The following is an 18,435-nucleotide window of genomic DNA, read 5'->3' as shown; positions in this document are numbered from 1 at the left end:
AGTAAAGAGGCTTCAGTCTGGTTTTAGACCCCATCATAGCACTGAGACTGCACTTGTGAAGGTGGTAAATGACCTTTTAATGGCGTCAGACCGAGGCTCTGCATCTGTCCTCGTGCTCCTAGACCTTAGTGCTGCTTTTGATACCATCGATCACCACATTCTTTTGGAGAGATTGGAAACCCAAATTGGTCTACACGGACAAGTTCTGGCCTGGTTTAGATCTTATCTATCGGAAAGATATCAGTTTGTCTCTGTGAATGGTTTGTCCTCTGACAAAACAACTGTAAATTTCAGTGTTTCTCAAGGTTCCTTTTTAGGACCACTATTGTTTTCACTATATAATTTTACCTCTTGGGGATGTCATTCGAAAACATAATGTTAACTTTCACTGCTATGCGGATGACACACAGCTGTACATTTCAATGAAACATGGTGAAGCCCCAAAATTGCCCTCGCTAGAAGCCTGTGTCTCAGACATAAGGAAGTGGATGGCTGCAAACTTTCTACTTTTAAACTCGAACAAAACAGAGATGCTTGTTCTAGGTCCCAAGAAACAAAGAGATCTTCTGTTGAATCTGACAATTAATCTTGATGGTTGTACAGTCGTCTCAAATAAAACTATGAAGGACCTCGGCGTTACTCTGGACCCTGATCTCTCTTTTGACAAACATATCAATATTGTTTCAAGGACAGCTTTTTTCCATCTGCATAACATTGCAAAGATCTGAAATGTTCTGTCCAAAATTGATGCAGAACAATTAATCCATGCTTTTGTTACTTCTAGGTTAGACTACTGCAATGCTCTACTTTCCGGCTACCCGGATAAAGCACTAAATAAACTTCAGTTAGTGCTAAATACGGCTGCTAGATTCCTGACTAGAACCAAATTTGATCATATTACTCCAGTGCTAGCCTCCCTACACTGGCTTCCTGTTAAGGCAAGGGCTGATTTCAAGGTTTTACTGCTAACCTACAAAGCATTACATGGGCTTGCTCCTACCCATCTTTCCGATTTGGTCCTGCCGTACATACCTACACGTACGCTACGGTCACAAGACGCAGGCCTCCTAATTGTCCCTGGAATTTCTAAGCAAACAGCTGGAGGCAGGGCTTTCTCCTATAGAGCTCCATTTTTATGGAATAGTCTGCCTACCCATGTGAGAGACGCAGACTCTGTCTCAACCTTTAAGTCTTTACTGAAGACTCATCTCTTCAGTAGGTCCTATGATTGAGTGTAGTCTGGCCCAGGATTGTGAAGGTGAACGGAAAGGCACTGGAGCAACGAACCGCCCTTGCTGTCTCTGCCAAGGCCGGTTCCCCTCTCTCCACTGGGATTCTCCGCCTCTAACCCCATTACAGGGGCCGAGTCACTGGCTTACTGGTGCTCTTCCATGCCGTCCCTAGGAGGGGTGCATCACTTGAGTGGGTTGAGTCACTGACATGGTCTTCCTGTCTGGGTTGGTGCGCCCCATTGGGTTGTGCCGTGGCGGAGAACTTTGTGGTCTATACTCGGTCTTGTCTCAGGATGGTAAGTTGGTGGTTGAAGTTATCCCTCTAGTGGTGTGGGGGCTGTGCTTTGGTAAAGTGGGTGGGGTTATATCCTGCCCGTTTGGCCCTGTCTGGGGGTATCATCAGATGCGGCCACAGTGTCTCCTGACCCCTCCTGTCTCAGCCTCCAGTATTTATGCTGCAGATGTATCGGGGGGCTTGGGTCAGTCTGTTATATCTGGAGTATTTCTCCAGTGTCATGTGTGAATTTAAGTATGCTCTCTCTAATTCTCTTTCTCTCTCTCTCTCTCTCTCTCTCTGAGCCCTAGGACCATGCCTCAGGACTACCTGACATGATGACTTCTTGCTGTCCCCAGTCCACCTGGCCGTGCTGCTGCTCCAGTTTCAACTGTTCTGCCTGCGGCTATGGAACCCTGACCTGTTCACCGGACGTGCTACCTGTCCCAGACCTGCTGTTTTCCACTCTCTAGAGACAGCAGGAGCGGTAGAGATACTCTCAATGATCGGCTATGAAAAGCCAACTGACATTTACCCCTGAGGTGCTGACCTGTTGCACCCTTGACAACCACTGTGATTATTATTATTATTATTATTTGACCCTGCTGGTCATTTATGAACATTTGAACATCTTGGCCATGTTCTGTTATAATCTCCACCCGGCACAGCCAGAAGAGGACTGGCCAGCCCTCATAGCCTGGTTCCTCTCTAGGTTTCTTCCTAGGTTCTGGCCTTTCTAGGGAGTTTTTCCTAGCCACCGTGCTTTTACACCTGCATTGCTTGCTGTTTGGGGTTTTAGGCTGGGTTTCTGTACAGCACTTTGAGATATCAGCTGATGTAAGAAGGGCTATATAAATACATTCGATTTGATTAGTCCCCACAGTAAGTTATTCACAATTTACAGAGAATGAATTGAAGCCATAAAATTCTGATAATACAAAAAAAAGTGATTTTGGCTATAAACCAACCAAATTTGTTTATTTATTAGGATCCCCATCAACTTTTGCAGAAGCTAATCTTCCTGGGGTCCACACAAAACATGACAATTAACAAAATACTGATAGATACACAAAAGACAGTCACACAAATGTTAAAAAAACAACGATACACAAACAATACAACAAAATAATGTGTGTCCCCTCAACAGTCACAGTCCGTTCCAGGAGATATTTCATCTGTTGTTTTTACCAGCAATTTGTAAGGGCTAAATATTAGAAGTGGAAGACGGACATTGAGAGAGCCCTTAATAAATGTCATCAGTTTGTCACTTACTATAGCTAACATTTCAACGATAATACACAGCTAAAAGTACAGCGTCTGCTGTATAACGGTCGTTGTCTTTAGAGAGGCGTGCAGATGTCGCCAGACTGACTGACTCCGTGTGATTTACACAGCCGAAAAGGATCATTGGCAAACGAGCCATCTGTGCTGTGTCTGAACCTAGCACCAGACTAGACCACTACAGCCCTGTGTCTGAACCTAGCACCAGACTAGACCACTACAGCCCTGTGTCTGAACCTAGCACCAGACTAGACCACTACAGCCCTGTGTCTGAACCTAGCACCAGACTAGACCACTACAGCCCTGTGTCTGAACCTAGCACCAGACTAGACCACTACAGCCCTGTGTCTGAACCTAGCACCAGACTAGACCACTACAGCCCTGTGTCTGAACCTAGCACCAGACTAGATCACTACAGCCCTGTGTCTGAACCGAGCACCAGACTAGATCACTACGGCCCTGTGTCTGAACCTAGCACCAGACTAGATCACTACGGCCCTGTGTCTGAACCTAGCACCAGACTAGACCACTACAGCCCTGTGTCTGAACCTAGCACCAGACTAGACCACTACAGCGCTGTGTCTGAACCTAGCACCAGACTAGATCACTACAGCCCTGTGTCTGAACCTAGCACCAGACTAGATCACTACGGCCCTGTGTCTGAACCTAGCACCAGACTAGATCACTACAGCCCTGTGTCTGAACCTAGCACCAGACTAGATCACTACAGCCCTGTGTCTGAACCTAGCACCAGACTAGATCACTACGGCCCTGTGTCTGAACCTAGCACCAGACTAGACCACTACGGCCCTGTGTCTGAACCTAGCACCAGACTAGATCACTACAGCCCTGTGTCTGAACCTAGCACCAGACTAGACCACTACGGCCCTGTGTCTGAACCTAGCACCAGACTAGATCACTACGGCCCTGTGTCTGAACCTAGCACCAGACTAGACCACTACAGCCCTGTGTCTGAACCTAGCACCAGACTAGACCACTACAGCCCTGTGTCTGAACCTAGCACCAGACTAGATCACTACAGCCCTGTGTCTGAACCTAGCACCAGACTAGATCACTACGGCCCTGTGTCTGAACCTAGCACCAGACTAGATCACTACAGCCCTGTGTCTGAACCGAGCACCAGACTAGATCACTACGGCCCTGTGTCTGAACCTAGCACCAGACTAGATCACTACAGCCCTGTGTCTGAACCTAGCACCAGACTAGACCACTACAGCCCTGTGTCTGAACCTAGCACCAGACTAGATCACTACAGCCCTGTGTCTGAACCTAGCACCAGACTAGACCACTACAGCCCTGTGTCTGAACCGAGCACCAGACTAGACCACTACAGCCCTGTGTCTGAACCTAGCACCAGACTAGACCACTACAGCCCTGTGTCTGAACCTAGCACCAGACTAGACCACTACAGCCCTGTGGTTTATGCCAATCTGACTGGTGTATTCATGGATAGTAAAAAACAGGATTAGTTTAATAGCGGTTCTTAAAACCAGATGCTGATTGTGTGCGTGGGGTGTGATTGTGTGTGTGTGTGTGTGTGTGTTTAACTGATGAGGCCAGAAATGATTTTAATTTTTCGGATGTCATTGAACCCAGACGGTCCATCTGATGACTATATTTTAAGGTTGATAGTTAAAATCAATAACATTCTTTTCTTACCTTGTTGCAGAACAAATGAAGAGCTGTGAAGTCCCATCTCTTGGCATGAGCAACATTGTACTTCAATATGGCATTCTAAAATGGGGAATGCAAAACCAATAAATATCATTAAAAAGAAAAAAAAATGTTCAGTACAGGAGGCAAATGCTTTTGGTGTTTGTTGCAGTAAGTATCTTTGCCTTGATATCCGGGATCTTGGTGCCATCTCATGGCCAATTCGGGTAATAACATGTATTATGTATACAACAATGGATTTGATGGATAGTTCCTCTCTCTAAAAAAACATTTGATAACACAGTAAAGATGCATTTCAACACCACATAAAACATCCTCTCTCTTATTAATAAAGCTAATAATATCTAAATGCATTGATGCATCTGGTCAACAATAGATATTGTAAATGTTGATAATAATTGCTTAATGCTAAATTGTAATTATTTCACCTCTATGGCCTATTTATTGCCTTACCTCCCCAATCTTCCACATTTGCACACACCTGTACATAGATTTTTCTATTGTGTTATTGACTGTACGTTTGTTTATGTGTAGTTCTGTGTTGTTGTTTTTGTCGCACTGCTTTGCTTTATCTTGGCCAGGTGGCAGTTGTAAATGAGAACTTGTTCTCAACTGGCCTTCCTGGTTAAATAAAAAGGTGAAATAAAAACATAAAAAACTAATAAAATTGCTCCACAGTGAACAAACAGAATATCAATTTAGTCATTAACTTACCTTTAAATCATGGGAACTGCAAAAGTCTCTGTTTAAAGCTTTCTGGATGAGTTCCCACCGTTCCTGCACATCCTGCAAAACCAGGAAGTTAACCATCACCATCATCATCATCCTCCTAATCTTTCCTGATCGTACAGGTCAGGCAGGGGTTAGTGGTCAGTTCTTCCTAAAACATGATATTGATTTGCGTCATCACAAAACGAATGCCTTTATTAGTTTCCCTGATTGATTTTATTTGACAGAATTACAGTTGAAGTCGGAAGTTTACATAAACTTAGGTCGGAGTCATTAAAACTCATTTTTCAACCACTCCACAAATTTCTTGTTAATAACAACCTATAGTTTTGCCAGGTCGGTTAGGACGTCTACTTTGTGCATGACAAGTCGTTTTTCCAACAATTGTTTACAGACAGATTATTTCACTTATAATTCACTGTGTCACAATTCCAGTGGGTCAGAAGTTTACATGCACTAAGTTGACTGTGCCTTTAAACAGCTTGGAAAATTCCAGAAAATGATGTCATGGCTTTAGAAGCTTCTGATAGGCTAATTGACATCATTTGAGTCAATACTGCTCAGGAAGGAGACGCGTTCTGTCTCCTAGAGATGAACGTACTTTGGTGCGAAAAGTGCAAATCAATCCCAGAACAACAGCAAAGGACCTTGTGAAGATGCTGGAGGAAACAGGTACAAAAGTATCTATATCCACAGTAAAACGAGTCCTACATCGACATAACCTGAAAGGCCGTTCAGCAAGGAAGAAGCCACTGCTCCAAAACCGCCATAAAAAAGCCAGACTACGGTTTGCAACTGCACATGGGGACAAAGATCGTACTTTTGGAGAAATGTCCTCTGGTCTGGTGAAACAAAAATAGAACTGTTTGGCCATAATGACAATCGTTATGTTTGGAGGAAAAAGGGGGAGGCTTGCGGGCAGAAGAACACCATCCCAACCGTGAAGCACGGGGGTGGCAGCATCATGTTGTGGGGGGTGCTTTGCTGCAGGAGGGACTGGTGCACTTCACAAAATAGATGGCATCATGAGGAAAGAATTATGTGGAAATATTGAAGCAACATCTCAAGACATCAATCAGGAAGTTAAAGCTTGGTCGCAAATGGGTCTTCCAAATGGACAATGACCCCAAGCATACTTCCAAAGTTGTGGAAAAATGGCTTAAGGACAACAAAGTCTAGGTATTGGTGTGGCCATCACAAAGCCCTGACCTCAATCCCATAGAAAATGTGTGGGCAGAACTGAAAAAGCGTGTGCGAGCAAGGAGGCCTACAAACCTGACTCAGTTACACCAGCTCTGTCAGGAGGAATGGGCCAAAATTCACCCAACTTACTGTGGGAAACTTGTGGAAGGCTACCTGAAACATTTGACCCAAGTTAAACAATTTAAAGGCAATGCTACCAAATACTAATTGAGTGTATGTAAACTTCTGACCCACTGGGAATGTGATGAAATAAATAAAAGCTGAAATAAATCACTCTACTATTATTCTGACATTTCACATTCTTAAAATAAAGTGGTGATCCTAACTGACCTAAGACAGGGAACTTTTACTAGGATTAAATGTCAGGAATTGTTAAAAACTGAGTTTAAACGCATTTGGCTAAGGTGCATGTCATCCGACTTCAACTGTGATGATATAGATATACACATATAGATATAGATATACACACATACACAACATTTGAACAACTTCCCAAGGATATAACAAAGTCAATAACTTCTTTATATTATTGTCCCATTGATTTGTTAGAATTACACTGAACCAAAAATATAAGCGCAACACGTAAAGTGTTGGTCCCATGTTTCATGATCTGAAATAAAAGATCAGAGAAATGTCCCATACGCACATCAAGCTAATTCCTATCACATTGTGCACAAGAAGCTGATTAAACGGCATGATCATTACACATGTGCACCTTGTGCTGGGGAATGGAAAAGGCCACTAAAATGTGGCGTTGTCGTCACACAACACAATGCCACAGACATTTTAATAGAGCGTGCAATTGGCATGATGACTGCAGGAATGTCCACCCGAGTTGTTGCCAGAGAATATAATGTTAATTTCTCTAACATAAACCGGCTCTAACATCGTGTTAGAGAATTTGGCAGAATGTCTAACTGGCCTCACAACCGCAGACAATGTGTAACCATGCTAGCCCAGGACCTCCACATGCGGCTTATTCACCTGCAGTATGGTCTGAGACCAGCCACCCGGACAGCTGATGAAAGCGTGTGGGTTTGCACAAGCAAAGAATGTCTCCACAAACTGTCAGAAACCGTCTCAGGGAAGCTCATCTGCGTGCTCGTCGTCCTCACCAGGGTCTTGACCTGACTGCAGTTCGGCGTCGTAAACGACTTCAGTGAGCAAACGCTCATCTTCGATGGCCACTGGCACGTTGGAGAAGTGTTCTCTTTACGGATGAATCCTGGATTCAACTGTACCGGGCAGATGGCAGACAGCGTGTATGGTGTTGTGTGAGCTAGCGGTTTGCTGATGTCAACGTTGTGAACAGAGTGCCCCATGGACGTGGTGTGGTTATGGTATGGGCCCCATGGTGGAGGTGGGGTTATGGTATGGGCCCCATGGTGGAGGTGGGGTTATGGTATGGGCAGGCATAAGCTACGAACAAAATTGCATTTTATCGATATCAATTTGAATGCACAGAAATACCATGATAAGATCTTGAGGCCTATCCATCTGCCGCCATAACTCATGTATCAGCATGATAATGCATGGCGCAAGGATGTGTAAAAAAAAATCCTGGAAGCTGAAAATGTCCCAGTTGGTCCCCTCCTTTTCTGCTATAACTGCCTCCACTCTTCTGGGAAGGCTTTCCACTAGATGTTGGAACGTTGAGGCAGGAACTTGCTTCCATTCAGCTACAAGAGCATTAGTGAGGTCGGGCACTGATGTTGGGCGATTAGGTCTGGCTGGCTCGCAGTCGGCGTTCCAATTCATCCCAAAGGTGTTCGATGGGGTTGAGGTCAGGGCTCTGTACAGGCTTGTCAAGTTCTTCCACACCTATCTCAACAAACCATTTCTGTATGGACCTCGCTTTGTGCATGGGGAGGGGCATTGTCATGCTGAAACAGGAAACGGTCTTGTCCAAACTGTTGCCACAAAGTTGGAAGCACAGAATCGTCTAGAATGTTATAGTATGCCGAAGTGTTAAAATGTCCCTTCACTGGAACTAAGGGGCACGAACAATGGAAAACAGCCCCGGGCCGTTATTCCTCCTCCACCAAACTTTACAGTTGGCACTATGCATTGGGGCAGGTAGCCTTCTCTTGGTATCTGCCAAACCCAGATTTGTCTGTTGGACTGCCAGATGGTGAAGTGTGATTCATCACTCCAGAAAACAGCAGTTTCCACTGCTCCAGAGTCCAATGGCAGCGAGCTTTACACCACTCCAGCTGACGCTTGGCATTGAGCATGGTGATCTTAGGCTTGTGTGCTGCTGCTCGACCATGGAAACCCAATTCATGGAGTTCCCGACAAACAGTTCCTGTGTCTGACGTTGCTTCCAGAGGCAGATTGGAACTCAGTAGTGAGTGTTGCAACCGAGGACAGACCATTTTGATGTGCTACGAGCTTCTGTGAGCTTTTGTGTCCTACCACTTCGCAGCTGTGCCGTTGTTGCTCCTAGACGTTTCAACTTCACAATAACAGCACTTACAGTTAACCGGGGCAGCTCTAGCAGGGCAGAAATTTGACAAACTGACTTGTTAGAAAGGTGGCATCCTATGACGATGCCATGTTGAAAGTCACTGAGCTCTTCAGTAAGACCATTCAACTGCAATGTTTGTCTATGGAGAATGCATGGCTGTGTGCTTGATTGTATACACCTGACAGCAACGGGTGTGGCTGAAATAGCCGAATCCACTAATTTGAAGGGGTGTCCACATACTTTCGTATATATATATAGTGTATTTTTGTTCAGTGTAATTAGTGACAGTGCCTTCAGAAAGTATTCAAACCCCTCGACTTCATCCACATTTTGTTGTGTTACAGACAATTTAAAATAGATCAAATATAGATGTTTGTCGCTGGCCTACACACAATAACCCATAATGTCAAAGTGGAATAATGTTTTTGGCATTTTTACAAATTAATAAAAATTGAAAAGCTGAAATGTTTTGAGTCAATAAGTATGCAACCCCTTTGTTATGGCAAGCCTAAATAAGTTCAGGAGTGCTTCACAAATATTTGAATGAGTACCTCATCTCTGTACCCCACACATACAATTATCTGTACGGTCCCTTAGTCGAGCAGTGAACTTCAAAACACAGATTCAACCAAAGACCAGGGAAGAGAACTTATTGGTAGTAAAAAAAAAATCTAAAGCAGACATTGAATATGGCTTTGAGCATGGTGAAGTTATTAATTACACAAAAAAAAGAGAAAAAAGGCATTCTTCTTAACTCAGTAGCCGGAGAGGAAGGAAACCACTCAGGGATTTCACCATGAGGCCAATGATGACTTTAAAACAGTTACAGAGTTTAATAGTTGTGATTAGAAAAAACTGAGGATGGATCAACATTGTAGTTACTCCACAATACTAACCTAATTGACAGAATGAAAAGAAGGAAGCCCGTACAGAATATTTCTTTCTCTCCAAAACATGCATCCTGTTTGCAATAAGGCACTAAAATAATACTGCAAAAAATGTGGCAAAGCAATTAACTTTTTGTCCTGAATTCAAAGTGTTGTATTAGATTTGCCCCAAACATATTACTGAGTACCACTCCACATATTTTCAAGCATAGTGTTGTCTGCATCATGTTATGGGTATGCTTGTAATCATTAAGGACTGGGGAGTTTTTCAGGATAAAAAAGAAACAGAATGGAGCTAAGCACAGGCAAAATCCAAGAGAAAAACCTGGTTCCGTTTACTTTCCACCAGACACTAGGAGAATAATTCACCTTACCAAGAAAATAGTGAATGTTCCTGAGTGGCTGAGTTACAGTTTTGACTTAAATCTGCTTGAAAATCTATGGCAAGACTTGACCATTTTTTTGTCTAGCAATTAACAATAAGCAATTTGACAGAGCTTGAAGAATTTTGAAAATAATAAAATGGGCAATCCAGGTGTGCAAAGCTCTTAGAGATTTCGCTGCCAAAGGTGATTCTAATGTATTGACTTAGGGGTGTGAACAGTAATGTAAATTAGATATTTCTGATTTCTGTCACTTTGTCTCTATATTTCAGGGAGATTTGTATTTATTGAATCCATTTTGAATTCAGGCTGTAACAACAACAAAATGTGAAATAAGTCAAGGGGTATAAATACTTTCTGAATGCACTGTAGATCCTCTCTTTCCCTAATGGTGAGAGATGTAGGCTCGGAGATCACTTGTAAAGTTATAAACAACACTTGTAGTCAGTGAGTTCAATTTCAAAGATGACAGTACAAGGTATAACTACGGTATAAGCAGTACCTGATTTCCTATTGGGAATAGGTTGCTCTCTGAACAGGGCATTTTCACATGGACCTCATCCCAGGTGTCTCTGAACTTGTTGGGATAGGGAACAGGAATTTTGCCTGTTTGAAGGAGGTCTGTCTGTTGAAGAGAAAATACAGCATGATGAGTACATGAACGGCATCACCAACAGAAGTCCTACCATTTGTCCAGATAACCAGATGATGATAATGATGAATCATGTTTTTTGCTAACTTTCACCATTCAATCATTAATAATGCACATTTGTGTTCATCATACCTGACACATCCTTGGGGCGGCAGTTAGAGCGTTGTGGCGAGTAACCGAAAGGTTGCTAGATCGAATCCCCGAGCTGACAAGGTAAAAATCTGTCGTTCTGCCCCCTGAACAAGGCAGTTAACCCACTGTTCCTGGGGCCGTCATTGTAAATAAGAATTTGTTCTTAACTGACTTGCCTAGTTAAATATAATAAATACATCCAACACAAAATGCTGAGACCAGGACTATTGTGGACTAGCACAAATCAAGGCTTAGACCACAGGTGTCTATGGAGGGTCTAGTACAGTGATCAACTAGATTCAGCAGCGGACAATTATTTTCTTAAGCGGATGGTCAGGGGGCCGGAAAATAATTATAAATAATTTGTAGACTGCAAATTGACCACAAGAAACCCAAACAGATATAATATTTGACTAAAACATAATAATTTCAAACATTGCTTCCATTTGTATATGATCACGTGTCTCTATATTATGCGTGGGAATACTTAGGAACAGATTTCCTAAATTAAAATCACTAGGAGCTGATTTTCTTGTGTACTTAGTATTTTCTGTCCAAAAATGTAATTAATTAATTAAATATATATATTTTTTTTTGCTCAGGAAACTTGGGGGTCCAAATAAAACCATTCGCAGGCCAAATTCACGTCGCAGGCCGCTAGTTGGGGAAACCTGGTCTAGTGTCTGCTGGTTCTTACTGTTCACTTGTACCTGGTTGTCTAGGTCAATGATTAGTTAGGAACAAATTGAACACAAATTGAAAGGAAATAACAAAACCACCAGATGCTCAGCCCACCAAGGGTTTTGACACCACTGACTTAGACTAAAGGGTTTTGACACCACTGACTTAGACTAAAGGGGTTCGACACCACTGGCTTCGACTAAAGGGTTTTGACACCACTGGCTTAGACTAAAGGGTTGACAGACTTAGACTAAAGGGTTTTGACACCACTGGCTTAGACTAAAGGGTTTTGACACCACTGACTTAGACTAAAGGGTTTTGACACCACTGACTTAGACTAAAGGGTTTTGACACCACTGGCTTAGACTAAAGGGGTTTGACACCACTGACTTAGACTAAAGGGTTTTGACACCACTGACTTAGACTAAAGGGTTTTGACACCACTGACTTAGACTAAAGGGTTTTGACACCACTGACTTAGACTAAAGGGTTTTGACACCACTGACTTAGACTAAAGGGGTTTGACACCACTGACTTAGACTAAAGGGGTTTGACACCACTGGCTTAGACTAAAGGGGTTAGATTAAAGCATTCAGTTAGTTTTCCAAAGAGCTGCTCCCTCTCTCTCTCTCTCTCTCTCTCTCACCCTGATCATGACAGTGTGATGGTCAGGAGCATTCTTCAGTGGTGGGAGTGATCGACCACACTGTGGCATTCTCCTCAGATCACTGATGGGGCTTCCCAGCCACTTGGAATCGTACGGTGGCGACGGTGGAGCGACGTCATCTCTGTCTCCACGTTGTTTCTCACGTGGGACGTCTCTATCTCTGTGTTGTTTCTCCGAAGGAGCTTGGGCACTGGTCACATTGAAAAAAAAAGAAACAACTTTAACACAACACTGAAGAAGAAAACAAATAAATAAATGCAATAGATCGACAACATGATGCATGAGCAACATGGTTTATTACATTTGAGTCATTTAGCAGACGCTCTTATCCAGAGCGACTTACAGTAGTGAATGCATACATTTCATACATCTTAAGAAGACATCAGAACAATCTAGCTAAAAAATCTACCGCCTACATCAAAATAGACTCCCTTTTGACATTGACTTGATCTCTGTACTGATAGGAAGACATTGGTTCTTCACAACAGCCACCCCAGATAAGAGCATGTTTCTCTGGCAGGACCAGGAACACGAGTAACAGTCATGATAAAAACCTATCCACTAATTAAAACGGTATGAATAACATTCAAATTAGGCTAGGTGTTCTATTGGTCAATAGCCTAATAGTGGAAAAACCATAAAGAAGCTTCAAAGCTTGCCCTGAAACAACTTTCAAATGTTGAAAATACTTATCAAAAAAAATGTCTAAATAAAGGTCAACCAAGAGACACGAGCATTATACTGAGGAGACAAGTCGACTCATATCCTTACAGATCTCTGCTTAAAACCATAACAGGAGTAAGCTGCTTAATTACTTACACATAGGCCTAACTAAACTTTTAAAAGTCTGAAGTGAAGTATATATATATATATATATATATCGGCGTGGATTCCTCATGTCTAGTTCATTGTTAGAAAAACGTTTGGTCCAAATCAGATGTTAGGTACTTTATTTATTGAATGTAAATATAGTACCTATAAACGATTCGCAGGCCAAATTCACCTCGCAGGCCGCTAGTTGGGCAAACCTGGTCTAGTGTCTGCTGGTTTTTACTCTTCACTTGTACCTGGTTGTCTAGGTCAGTGATTAGGTAGGAACTCCCCTCACCTGGTTGTCTAGGTCAGTGATTAGGTAGGAACTCCCCTCACCTGGTTGTCTAGGTCAGTGATTAGGTAGGAACTCCCCTCACCTGGTTGTCTAGGTCAGTGATTAGGTAGGAACTCCCCTCACCTGGTTGTCTAGGTCAGTGATTAGGTAGGAACTCCCCTCACCTGGTTGTCTAGGTCAATGATTAGGTAGGAACTCCCCTCACCTGGTTGTCTAGGTCAATGATTAGGTCGGAACTCCCCTCACCTGGTTGTCTAGGTCGGTGATTAGGTAGGAACTCCCCTCACCTGGTTGTCTAGGTCAGTGATTAGGTAGGAACTCCCCTCACCTGGTTGTCTAGGTCAATGATTAGGTAGGAACTCCCCTCACCTGGTTGTCTAGGTCAATGATTAGGTAGGAACTCCCCTCACCTGGTTGTCTAGGTCAGTGATTAGGTAGGGAACTCCCCTCACCTGGTTGTCTAGGTCAATGATTAGGTAGGAACTCCCCTCACCTGGTTGTCTAGGTCAGTGATTAGGTAGGAACTCCCCTCACCTGGTTTTCTAGGTCAATGATTAGGTAGGAACTCCCCTCACCTGGTTGTCTAGGTCAGTGATTAGGTAGGAACTCCCCTCACCTGGTTGTCTAGGTCAGTGATTAGGTAGGAACTCCCCTCACCTGGTTGTCTAGGTCAGTGATTAGGTAGGAACTCCCCTCACCTGGTTGTCTAGGTCAATGATTATAAATACAAATGAATCATATAAATACAAATGTTGTATTAGACCTAGATATTGTGTGTATGTACTGACATGTAGAATATGTGTGATGTTTTAAATGTATGTATTTCAGTCCTTGACTAATAATGTTCTGTACTATGTATTATGTCATGTGGACCCCAGGAAGAGTAGCTGATGCTTTTGCAGCGGCTAATGGGGATCCTAATAAATGAAATAAAAATGCCAATTTGGATGCACTCAATTAGCTTCCTTCCTCAGAGATCAAATTGTATTTCCACAAATTAGTGTTGCAGGAATGCTAATCTGATCTGTTTCTAACAACAAATGATTCCAGGTCAATCTGAGATGGTGGGTGTTGAAATCCTCTTGTACTTTTTGAGGTGGAACAACCCAGGACACAGAATTCTCAGCTCTCAAAAACTGTCCCCACCTGCCGGTACCACCGCTGTCCCCACCTGCCGGTACCACCGCTGTCCCCACCTGCCGGTACCACCGCTGTCCCCACCTGCCGGTACCACCGCTGTCCCCACCTGCCGGTACCACCACTGTCCTATCAACCAACATTTGTAATGAAGCCTATACCCTACATGTAATTGAGGATGCTTAGACTATATAATCCTGAGATATGACTTTGTACTATGTCCTTGAATCTAAGATGTGACCTAGTTGCTCTTGCATATTTGAATGTAAAGCGCGTGTGTACCCAGAATTCTGTATTAAATGGGTTACTTCCACTGCACCAGGGACTTCTTTCTCCCGACAAACTTCTGAAATTATTGGTATTCAATACTGTACCTTGTGGATGGGGCGAAGAAGTCTGTTATTTTTCCTTTACCCTTGGAGGAGGAGGATCTTTCTGTGTCCTGCTGCTTGTCCAGCCCCCTGTTGCTCTGGCTCACGTTCTCCTCCATTTGCTCATCACTGTTCCCTTTAGGATCTGTGGAGACTTCCGAGACCGGCTTGCGATCTGTGGAGACTTCCGAGACCGGCTTGCGATCTGTGGAGACCTCCGAGACCGGCTTGCGATCTGTGGAGACCTCCGAGACCGGCTTGCGATCTGTGGAGACCTCCGAGACCGGCTTGCGATCTGTGGAGACCTCCGAGACCGGCTTGCGATCTGTGGAGACCTCCGAGACCGGCTTGCGATCTGTGGAGCCTTCCGAGACCGGCTTGTGATCTGAGGAGACTTCCGAGACCGGCTTGTGATCTGTGGAGACTTCCGAGACCGGCTTGTGATCTGTGGAGACTTCCGAGACCGGCTTGTGATCTGTGGAGACTTCCGAGACCGGCTTGCGATCTGTGGAGACTTCCGAGACCGGCTTGCGATCTGTGGAGACTTCCGAGACCGGCTTGTGATCATCTGTGGAGACTTCCGAGACCGGCTTGTGATCATCTGTGGAGACTTCCGAGACCGGCTTGTGATCTGTGGAGACTTCCGAGACCGGCTTGCGATCTGTGGTGACTTGCAAGACAGGCCTGTGATCTGTGACAGGGTTGTGATCTGTGGAGACTTGCGATACGGGATTGTGATCTGTGGTGATTTGCGAGACGGGCTTGTGATCCTTTAGGCTGTCAGTTGGTGTTAAGAGCGCTGTCTCTTCATCCTCCAGGTCTATAATACTAGAGACAACAGGTTCCTCAGAGCCTGAACTGTGGGCCTGGGCCTCTGTCTCAGTCTCCATAAACTGGAAATTGTGACTGCAGCCAGACTCAGAGCTGTCTGGACTCACCATCTCTACATCGTCCAGTTGTTGTTCAGCGGTTTCAGACATGTCAGAAGCTGGGCTTGTGGTGCTTTGAGGAAGGTCCAGACACTTATCAGGGTGGGACTTGGGATTGTTTTTCTGACTAAGAGATGTTGCTTTGGCACCATGCTGCTGCCCCTCCATTGCGTGTAGACTTGCCTCTTTGGAACTTGCTAAGGGAAAGGACACAAAAGACAACAGAATGAGGATCAACTTGGATCATAATTAACTTGACTGGTAAATCATAGGCTGTACTCACTATAGGCCTACCGCAAAAACACATCAGACAATCAAACAACTCAAAAACTGAACTGGAGGGGGAAAAAAAATGGAACTGGAGAAAAACTTCCAAACAGATTACAGAGAGGATAATTTAATCTTCCCTGCTCAGAGTGTTACCTTTGAAAGCCAATGAAAGAGGGCTCCTTGAGCCGACAGGTGATTGGAGGCCAACTTCAACCCGCAGTCTCTTTTTAGCAGGCTCCAAGTCTGACAGTGCAGTCATGCTACAAGATAGATAAAAGAGCACCAAGTGAATGAGAGTACCAGAATTAGAATAACGTTAGCATCGTTAGAACAGATGGAGGTGTGTTGCTAAGCCATCTAGCTAACGTTAGCTAGCCATTTCACACGACCCAAGTATTTTTTTAAAAGATTATCTATAGTCGATACAATATAATTGTCAGCTAGCTGTTACCGTGTCTTTGTATTGTAGTTAACTATAAAGAAAAGTGTATTGTTATGCATACTCACAATACAACCTCATTCAGTAATACCGCCGAAGCGTTTTGATAACGATGGTTCCAGAATGGTTTCACACAGAGTCCTCTCCTCAGCAGGCTAGTGAAGAATATCATACGGCTTGCAAACATATGACAGTGGATCTATAGCTAGTTTAACAACAACAACAAAAATACATTTTGTATGTACAGCCAACAGTGACCAAGATCTAGCTAATTCGCAAAGGTTAGCTAGACACAATTAGCTTCACAGTTTTACGTTGTTGTCATGAGCGTTTTTACTTGGACAACATGTACTAGCTAGTAGAACAACATAGTTTTACAGCTGATTTTTGAGGTTAGGTTAACTAAGATATTAAATAAATACGGTTTCGACTGTAACGTACCACAAAACAGACACGTCATCGCCTCAGCAACAAAACAAAATCACTTCCGGGTTACGTAATTATTGAACGTTTCAAAATGTCCCCCAACGTAATATCAGAAGAGTGTAAAACAACCTGTTCTTGTTCATAATACAATGCCTTCAGAAAGTATTAACACTCCTTGACTTTTTCGACATTATCTTGGGGTACATCCTGTATTTAATATGGATTTTTAGAAATTAGTAAAAAAATTATAATAAAAAAAAGCTGAAATGTCTTGTGTAAATAAGCATTCAATTCCTTAGTACTGGCAAACTCTTAGTTATGGCAAGCCTAAATACGTTCAGGAGTAAGAATGTGCTTAACAAAGTATAATAATAAGTTGCATGGACTCACTCTGTGTTCAATAAGTGTTTAAATGATTTTTGATTGACTAACTCATCTCTGTACACACACACATATAATTATCTGTAAGGTCCCTCAGTTGATTCAACCACAAAGATCATGGAGGTTTTTCAATGCCTCGCAAAGAAGGGCACCTATTGGTAGACATTGAATATCCCTTTGAGCATGGTGAAGTTATTAATTACACTTTAGATGGTGTATCACTACAAAGATACAGGCCTCCTTCTTAACTCAGTTGCAGCAGAGGAAGGAAACCGATCATGGAGTTCACCATGAGGCCAATCTAAGTAACATAATTTCACCCGTGCGTCAATCTAAGTAACATAATGAAAAAAATCGGCATCAAAATCTGTCAGTTTAAGCTTGAGCTATCTGCACTCGCTGCATCTCAATCCACCATATTTTCCTATGTTGGCCTTCTGCATCTGAAGAAATGTGGCTTGTCACCTAAAACCCTCACAAACTTTTACAGATACACAATTGAGAGCATCCTGTTGTGCTGTATCACCGCCTGGTACGGAAACTGCACTGCCCACAACCGCAAGGCTCTCCAGAGGGTGGTACGGTCTGTGCAACGCATTACCGGGGGCAAACTACCTGCCCTCCAGGACACCTACAGTACCCGATGTCACAGGAAGGCCAAAAAGATCATCAAGGACAACAACCACCCGAGCCACAGCCTGTTCACCCCGCTACCATCCAGAAGGCGAGGTCAGTACAGGTGCATCAAAGCTGGGACTGACAGGCTGAAAACAGCTTCTATCTCAAGTCCATGAGACTGTTAAACAGCCGTCACTAACACAGAGAGGCTGCTGCCTACATACAGACTTGAAATCATTGGCCACTTTAATAAATGGATCACTAGTCACCTAAATAATGCCACTTTAATAATGTTTACTTATCTTGCATTACCCATCTCATATGTATATACTGTATTTTATACCATCTATTGCATCTTGCCTATGCTGCTCTGTCATTGCTCATCCATATATTTATGTTTATATATTCTTACTCCATTCCTTTACGTAGATTTGTTATATTAGGTAGTTGTGGAATTGTTAGATTACATGTTA

General features: G+C 43.4%; 1 protein-coding gene across 3 annotated transcripts in view; it reads right to left on the bottom strand.

The window, feature by feature from the left end:
• The window catches only part of parga (poly (ADP-ribose) glycohydrolase a), a 105,002-nt gene extending 87,943 nt beyond the window's left edge, over window positions 1-17,059 (bottom strand). Inside the window, exons 1-8 of one of the 3 annotated variants that reach the window (XM_014180372.2) lie at window positions 16,979-17,059; window positions 16,606-16,742; window positions 16,252-16,358; window positions 14,903-16,025; window positions 12,263-12,473; window positions 10,654-10,776; window positions 5,197-5,268; window positions 4,468-4,542 (exon numbers count right to left, since the gene is read on the bottom strand). In XM_014180372.2, the coding sequence (XP_014035847.1) occupies window positions 4,468-4,542; window positions 5,197-5,268; window positions 10,654-10,776; window positions 12,263-12,473; window positions 14,903-16,025; window positions 16,252-16,358; window positions 16,606-16,724 (1,830 nt within the window). In that variant the 5' untranslated portion in view covers window positions 16,725-16,742; window positions 16,979-17,059. Of the gene's footprint in view, window positions 1-4,467; window positions 4,543-5,196; window positions 5,269-10,653; window positions 10,777-12,262; window positions 12,474-14,902; window positions 16,026-16,251; window positions 16,359-16,605 lie in introns of all 3 variants that reach the window. The other 2 variants (XM_014180374.2, XM_014180373.2) reach the window with 2 other exon arrangements.
• Between the last annotated feature and the right edge of the window lie 1,376 nt (window positions 17,060-18,435).

This window comes from Salmo salar, chromosome ssa28 (assembly GCF_905237065.1).
Source record: "Salmo salar chromosome ssa28, Ssal_v3.1, whole genome shotgun sequence".
In the NCBI taxonomy this organism is placed as follows: Eukaryota; Metazoa; Chordata; class Actinopteri; order Salmoniformes; family Salmonidae; genus Salmo; species Salmo salar.
The sequence above is the reverse complement of the archived record's forward strand: the minus strand, read 5'-3'. Positions and strand labels throughout refer to the sequence as shown.